This window comes from Spermophilus citellus, assembly GCF_964194105.1.
Source record: "Spermophilus citellus genome assembly, chromosome: 18".
In the NCBI taxonomy this organism is placed as follows: Eukaryota; Metazoa; Chordata; class Mammalia; order Rodentia; family Sciuridae; genus Spermophilus; species Spermophilus citellus.
In genome coordinates this window covers 9,107,706-9,115,444 of record NC_138200.1, presented here as the reverse complement: position 1 = coordinate 9,115,444, position 7,739 = coordinate 9,107,706, and the positions used below count along the sequence as shown (strand labels likewise).

Below are 7,739 nucleotides of genomic sequence, written 5' to 3'. Positions count from 1 at the left end.
GCCAGCACCAGCAGCCTTTCCTGAGATGGTGATGGGCGGCAGAGGCAGGTGGCTCAGTCCCCACCCCCTCAGTCACCGCCACCTTCAGATGCTGAGTCCTTCAGCCCTCCTTCCCCTGGCGGCTGTCCAGGGGCCCAGGAGTCCACTTCTCCGTCACTGCGCCCAGGCTAGGCTGGGGCTGGAGTGGCTGCCCGGCCCGCCCCTGGGACAGGCAGGGCTGGTAGTCCAGTATGCTACATGGTGCAGAAAAAGTCCCCTGCGCTGGCCAGGGCATCAGGAGGTGGGAGGGTCCTGCCCCCCAAGTCCCTGACGTCCACCGGGCGGGTGCAGGCACCTAATTGGGCTCCATTTCTGGGGCTCCATGGCCCCTGGGTAAGGGCAGGAGTCCCATGATGAGATTGTACAAGACCCTCCAGGGTGAGGGGCGGTGTCGCTGCTGTTCCTCTTGTCTCTAGGGAAAGAGAGAGAAGGAAAGTTAGCGTGGACTGTGTGGTGACAGGGAGGGGGTGATCCAGGCGAAGGGCAAGCAGGATGGAGGCTACCCCCCACCAGCCCTTTCCAGCTCCTCCGCCCACGAACGTCATCCCTTCCCGGGACAGGATGTTACATCCTCTGGTAGGACATGAGACCAGGAGGGAGAGACGAGGACAGAATTCCCACAGCACAGAACCAGCCTGGCACTAAACAAGTGCTCAGCATGTTAGTTGTGACCGTCCCCTCCCTGTTTTTTAGGTGGGAATGTCACCCAGGGGCTGAGGGACTGAGCTAGGTTGCAACTCATCCTGCCTTCCCCTTGGCAGGACAAGCAGGCATGGTGGCCACACCTGTGATCCCAGTGACTTGGGGAAGTTGAGGCAGAGGAATTGCAAGGTCAAGGCCAGCCTGAATGACTTAGGCAGACCCTGTCTCAAAATTAAAAAATGGGCTGGGGTGTGGCTCAGTGGCAGAGTACTTGCCTAGCATATATGTGGGAGGCCCTGGGTTCAATCCCCAGTACGACAGGAGGAAAATAAAGGTTGGCGAGTGAAGAGAACAGGGAACCATAGCTTCAGCCATTCTACAACAAATGGAAGCAGGGAAACAGGGGACACACTGGGGCAGTGCGAAGTACTTTTAGGCAAAGCCAGGTTCACTGTGAACTCAGAGAAACCCTTGTCTTTTCCCTCACGGCAGAATGAAGATGTGGGATGGCCCCTAAGACCCTCTGACTCCCAAATACTGGACTCTCCTCTTGCTCCTGGTAAAAATGAAAGGCAGTACCAAACAATGTCTGAATAGCTCTAGTGTCCTCTGGCCCCTCTGCCAAGTTCATGGCTAAGCAGGGCCCGCCTGACCTCATCCCCTCTGAAGCAGAGGAAAGGACACACTCATTTCAAGGACAGTTAGTTAGGTGATCCTAATGATCCCCAAGGCACCTTGCAGCAGATTCTGGGAGCACCTCCTGCCTGAGTTACACCCCTCCCTTCCAACTGCTGCAGCCAAGAGAAGGTGCAAAGGGGGCAGGTTGTAAAGCCTGCCACTGACACACTGCTATGGGGAGGAGCACAGGGCGCCCAGGTACCTGCACATAGGTGCACCTGGAGGTGTGCATCTTTGGGGACAGAAAATAAGTAAAATTTGAAATATATTTAATCATGTATCCTAAATATCCACCATGAGAAAATGAATCAGGACACTGTTGATTCTATGGGATATTAGCACCTTTGCCAATGAGGATGACTCTCAGGGATAACGTGGGGTGGGGGGCGGGCGCAGCAGCTTGGAGAGGAACCCAGACTAGATCACGCCTGTTAGGGTGAAAGGTCCCACTATCCTAAGTAACTGATTCTGGCCTTGTATGTGGGAAAAGAATCCGCACCTGCAGGGGAGACACACCAACCTGAGGTCTCCTTTGTTTTTGATGGTTGTTGCTGCTGCTGGGGTTTAGTCCTGCGCTGGGAAGGAACCCAGGGCCTCCCATGCTAGGCAAGGGCTCTATTCCTGAGCCACAGCCTTGAGGTCGCCTCTGCCAGGCCGGCAGGGAAGGGATGGGGGGGGGCAAAACATCTCGGGCAGTTTTTGTTTTGCTCGTGTTTTGGGCCAGCCAACACCGCAGGTGTGATGTTCACACCGAACCCAGCTGGCCGGCTGCAAGGCTGCGGGCCGCGGGCCGCCCGCATTTCCTCCCAGAGGCCGCGCTGCGGGCCGGCGGGGCGGGGCGGGGCGGGCGGAAAGGGGCGGGGAGGGTGCGCGGCCGCGGGAGCGCGGAGGGGCGGAGGGAGGGGCGGGCGCGGCCGCCGCGCCGCTGCTGACTCACCAGCTATAAATAGCCCGGGATATAGGAGCCGCTGCGCCCAGCGCCGCCCTCAGTCCCCGCGGCCGCGGGCCACGGGCGCGTCGCGGCTCTCGCGGAGGCCTCGGCCCGCGGCGGCTCCGCGGGTACAGCGCCCCGCCCCCCACCTGCCTGTCCCCGGCGCGACCCCGCAGTGCGGGGCAGCAGCTGCCGCACATCTGGCGGGGGCGCCCGCGGCGGGAAGTCCCACCTGCCATCCGCCCCTCCCCCGCACTCACCCGCCGCTCGTACTGCGCGTTGAGGTCGTCCGCCATCCGCCGCAGCTGGGCCCCGATCTCGCGGGCCCACTGCTCCTCCTCCCCCCGGACCCCGGGGGCCGCCTGGGTGGGACCGCCCGCCAGGGCCTCCGGGGCGCTGGGAACCGGCGACTCTAGGTGCTGCTCGGCGGGTGAAAGGGATGGCTGAGGACCTGGGAGAGGCAGAGGGGCGTGGTCATCACCTACCACCCCTCGGGGCCCAGAGGTCCAGAGGAACCCGGGTCGCCAGGGCCTGCTCCCTCTCCCTGGTCGCCTCTCTGCTCCCCGCCTGATTTCTAGAGATTTCTTTTTCCTCCCTGCGAGCCAGATTTCTCCCCTGCTCCTTCCCAGGCACTAGAAAGCCAGAAGAAGACCTAAGGAGGCGGCTCTCCTGGGGTCACCTGCCTGGCCCAATGCCCATGGCAGCCTGGAAGTCCTTCCTCTCATCCGACCTAAGTACCAAAACGGGGCCTTTTCCAAAACAGGGCCAAATCTTGCCTGCAGTATTTGACAGGGAAACTGAGGCCCACCCTTCGAAGCAGCCCAAGGTCACACAGGGATACAGCGATTGACCCCACCCAGAGTCACAAGCCTCAGGTCTCCTGCCCTCTCGTGTCCAACCACAGTGAGGCCACACCCCCGGATGTGGCAGAGGCCTGGAGACCAGAAGGCCAGACTGTGGCTGCCTGAGAGCACGGCCTGGGGGGGTTGGGACACGGGAGATGCCTTCCTGCCCCACCCCCTTCTGAGCTCCTCGGAGTCCCTCCGGTCACACCACACCGGGTCCTGGCCTGAGGGTTTCCTAAAGCCTAAAACCAGGGCCTCAGGTTCACGTCTGTGACTCTTCTTGAAATCGGGGGTCTCCGTCCCGCCGCCAGGAACTGAGCTTGGGAAGTTTTCTCTCCTCGCTCCCGGGGCTCCGGGGACGGGATGGGGGAGGGACGGGAGCCAGGACAGTCTTTTCCCCTGCCGGGCGTCACAGGGTTAACAGCCCATCAGGCAGGGGACCTTTAACCCTTCCCTCCCCAAGACTCACCCTCTCCCCACCGGGACTTTCCCAGCACAATGGCCCTTCCCCCTGGGAGACCAGGAGAGGGCCAGCTCGGGCCAAAGAGATGCAAATACAGGCAAAAGGCCCTGCGCCCCCTCCCCAAAGTCCAGAGGTGTCAGCCCTCCTGCTCAGCCCACACTTCTTCCTACTGTAAACCTCGGGATCCCGGGGACCCAGGCTGGAGGAGGGGAGCTACGAAACAGCTGTTGCCCGAGGCCCGGAAAAGAGAAGAGACCGTGGGCTGCGAGACAGGGACTGCAGTCAGATTCCAGGAGGGACTTCCCACTCGACCTCCCCCTCCATCCTCGGCCTCCCACTCCGTCTTCCTGCTTCTTACAACACAAAAGATCACACTGGCCACACCCTCCCAGTGGCCCTGCTCCTCTCACCACCACCCCCCTCGCTCCCACTCCAGTTCCTCGGAGTCTCTACGACCCTCTTTCCCTGGCTCCCATCATCCCGGATGTGGGTGGGAACTCACCGTCTGGGCGCGGGCCTCGGGGCCGGCTGCGGGGACCCCCAGGCCAGCGGGGGACCCCCAGGGCGGCGGTGACGGCGGGCGGGGCGGTGGGGGCGCAGAGGTAGGCAGCGGGCAGCAGGGCAGGGGCGGCGGGGGCGGCAGGCAGACCCGGCTCGCAGAGGCCACAGGACACAGCCGAGGGCACCAGGCGACCAAGCGGGAAGGGGCGCGGGCCGTCGCGGGCCAGGCCCTCTACGGGCTCCGGAGAGCTGCCCTCCTGGCGTGCACGGGCCATGGCGCTCCCTGGGGCCTGCAGGACACCGGGAGGTCAGCGGGAATGCAGGGGTTAGGGCCCCAGGACTCCTACACCCCACCCGGGGGTCACACCAGGCAGTGAAGGAAGGGAGGTGTGTGTGACAGGAGGGAGTGATGGCCCCACAAGACACACCCAACTAGGGGATGACCCGTGCAGGACAGCCCCCCAGGAACACGAGGATGGGCACACAGGAGGGACAGGGAGGCATGGACCAGGTGGAAGGAGTGTGGGCCTGTGTGTGCTTCGAGGGCTGCTATGGCCCCACAACCCAAAGTCACTCTAGCTGGGCTTCACACAGGGCACTGGCTGATGGGGACAACTTTCCCAACACAGTGACTGGCACACAAGCAGGGCAGCAAGGGTCCGGAGACAAACACAAGGGTCACACAGGTCCCAAATGGAGAGGAGTGTTGGGAGGGTGGATAGGGGTGTGTGTGTGAAGGGCACACAACACTGATACACACAGGGCTAACACAGAACTGGTCAGCCTCCCCCCCACCATATCAGAAACCATCCCACTCAGGACACACACACACACACACACACACACTGACCCAAACACAGGCATGCACACGCAAGCAGCCCATCACAAGCACTATGCACACACTGCATCCCTATGGACACACAACAACATCACACACTGACCCACTGTAGACATGCCCAGGGACACACACAATGCTGCATCACAAGCACAGGCACAAACACACAAAACAGCATGCTACTTCAAAGTCTCCAGCATGTCCCTCTCCACACAGAGACACACCCCCAGGACCTGCACACCTTAGGACTCACACAGCCTTGCCACCAAAACACATCAGAATGTCACCATCTCTGGGTCCCCAGGACACATGTAAATCAAACACACATGTCATCAGCAGCATCACCACACATCCCGGCAACAACACGCAGGCAGGCCACCAGCAGGGCAGCAGACATCAGCTGCCCTCCTCCCCAGCCCTGGAGCACCAGCACCAACTGCGAGCACACAACTCCAGCCGCACAGCCCCAGCGCACACACCTCCAGCACCCACCGAAAACACTGGTCTCACGTGACTGACATAAACACTACACACACGCAGCCACATGACACACATGAGCCAGCCGATCAGTGACAAGCCCCTCAGACCCAACAGGCGTGCGCATACATACACACACACACACACACACACACACACAGGGCTGAGACAGGCTGCCAGCAACACCCACCGCCTGCACCGCACAGACCCCACAGAGACTTGGTCTTCAATTCCCAGACACTGACGCCAGACACACAAGCCCAGACGCGGACAACCCCCCCCCCTGCACACGATGTGCAGAACTCAGACACCTGGACAGAAAACAGACAGTGGCACTCGGCAGGCAGACCATCACACATGCCCTGGAGACACAGAGACAGCCACAGACCAAACACACAGCCCACACTCGGGCAGGACACACATCTAAACACAAACAGCCCATTCAAGCAGCACACGAACAAGCACAACTACACACCTAGCAGCTCGGGCAGCAGAGCCACTCAAAGGGCACAGGCAGACAACTCTCCACAACACACAGGCACACCCCACCCACACGCGGGAGCCCACACAACGGTGCGCGGGGACTCACACAGACACCTCGACGGGTCGCAAACGCCAACATTCCTCTGGATTGACACAACCACTCCCTGCGGCCCCCTGCTCCAACTCGGAGCCAGACACGCGCACACACCAGGCGAGACACCTGCAGATCCACAGCCCCGCACGCGCGAGCCGCGGCAGTCCCAGACGCCCCTCGCTGTCACGGCCCCCCACCGCCGCCACGTGCGCCGCCCCGCCCGCCAGGCGAGCGCGGGGCCAATAACCGGCTGTTGCTGGGGCGCAGCCCCCGCCCGCAGGAGCCGCAGACTCCGCGGCCCGCGAGCCGCCCCCTGTCGCCGCCCCCAGCGGGCGCGCGCCCTGGGTGTGGCCGCCCCTCGGTGCCGCCCCCCGCCCCCCCGGGCCCCGGGGGCTGGGGCAACCTGGGGTCGCCTCTCGTCCCCGGGCCGCGTGGGCACCAGGGGGCGCTGCCGAGCCCGCACCCCATTGTTTGTAAACAAACCCGCCAGACCGCTGAGGCACCTGTGCGCCCAGACCCCGCGCCCGTCTGCGGAAGGGCTTCCCGCCCCGCCACCCCCGCCCAGGTGCCCGGTGAGGGTCGGGCAGGCACGGTGCGCGGATGCTGGGCGCCCGCACTGCTCCCTCAGTGCACTCCCGTCACCTCCTCCAGGGAGCCCACCCGGCCTGCCGATGGCCCCCGGCGGGACTCGGGGTGCGCACACTCACCCCGGGGGCATGAACACGCCGGAGGGGGCGGTGATGTGGGACGGGCGGCTTCCTTGAGGAGGGCGCGCCCGCCGAGCGCCGCTCGCTGCGGCGGCTGCTGCTGTTATTCCTGCTGCCGCCGCTCTAACTGCAGTGGCGGCTGCTGTTGCTGCTGCTGCTCGGGCCGCAGGCGCGTCCGCGTTGTGGCCGCCGCTGCTGATCTCGATCGCGTTGCCGCCGCCGCCGCCGCTAGGCACCCGTTCGCATGTGGTTCGCGCGGAGTCTCTGGCCGCCCGGCGGATCCGCGGCCGCCCCGCCCCGCCCCGCCCCGCCCCCGCCCCCGCCCGGCGGGTCCCACGCCCCGCCCCCGCGTGACGCCACGGGCCCGCCCGCCGCCGCGGACAAGTCGGGACTTGCAGGCGCGCGCCGCGCCCCCTACCTCCGCGCGCGGGGGGTTTCCCTGCAGCCAGGGGCGGGGCACGGCCCGGCCCTGGGGCCAGGAGGCGCGCCGGTGGGGGACGCCCAGACACGGGACAGCTGGACACACACTGACACACTAACACACTGACTGGGACCCGCAGAAGCACTCCCCGGGACGCACATGCAAACTGACCGCCTGGACTCCAGGGTACACAAAGTCACGTGCTGATAGGCCACGGGGACAGACACTGGGACACACAGCTATAGTCTCAAATGCACTCGCTGGACAGGGCATGGGTGCGCAGACACAGAGGGCACACACACAGACTGACTCCCCAACAGGGTCACCTGGACACACAGCCTGGCAGAATGACAGGGCACACGTAGCTGTCCTGTCTAGGCACTCACACTGGCATGCAGGCGCAGAGCCACTAACTCCTGTGTTCACAAACATCCCGCTGAGCACACCTGCAGCCACACAGCCACATGGTAGTTCCAACAGACAGGAGCCAAGCTGAAGGAGTGTCAGGAAGTAACTTCCTGACAGGCACAGCTGGACACACTTCTCCCCCCAAAACACACCTGTCACACAGACACCTGGACACATAGCCTGAACCAACTACACCCCCACAATGGCTCTTGACC

General features: G+C 63.6%; 1 protein-coding gene across 5 annotated transcripts; it reads right to left on the bottom strand.

The window, feature by feature from the left end:
* Positions 1-202: 202 nt before the first annotated feature.
* BBC3 (BCL2 binding component 3) lies at positions 203-7,006 on the bottom strand. Of its 5 annotated transcripts, none has more exons than XM_081274913.1 (4): positions 6,696-7,006; positions 4,101-4,389; positions 2,551-2,741; positions 203-451 (listed from the first exon to the last, which is right to left on the bottom strand). In XM_081274913.1, exons 2-4 carry the CDS (start codon positions 4,372-4,374, stop codon positions 335-337), a joined length of 582 nt encoding a protein of 193 aa, XP_081131039.1. In that variant the 5' UTR covers positions 4,375-4,389; positions 6,696-7,006; the 3' UTR covers positions 203-334. The 5 variants fall into 5 exon arrangements, with proteins under 5 accessions (XP_081131039.1, XP_081131041.1, XP_081131040.1 ...); XM_081274915.1 differs by lacking the exon at positions 6,696-7,006 and adding an exon at positions 6,115-6,252; XM_081274914.1 differs by lacking the exon at positions 6,696-7,006 and adding an exon at positions 6,103-6,239.
* Between the last annotated feature and the right edge of the window lie 733 nt (positions 7,007-7,739).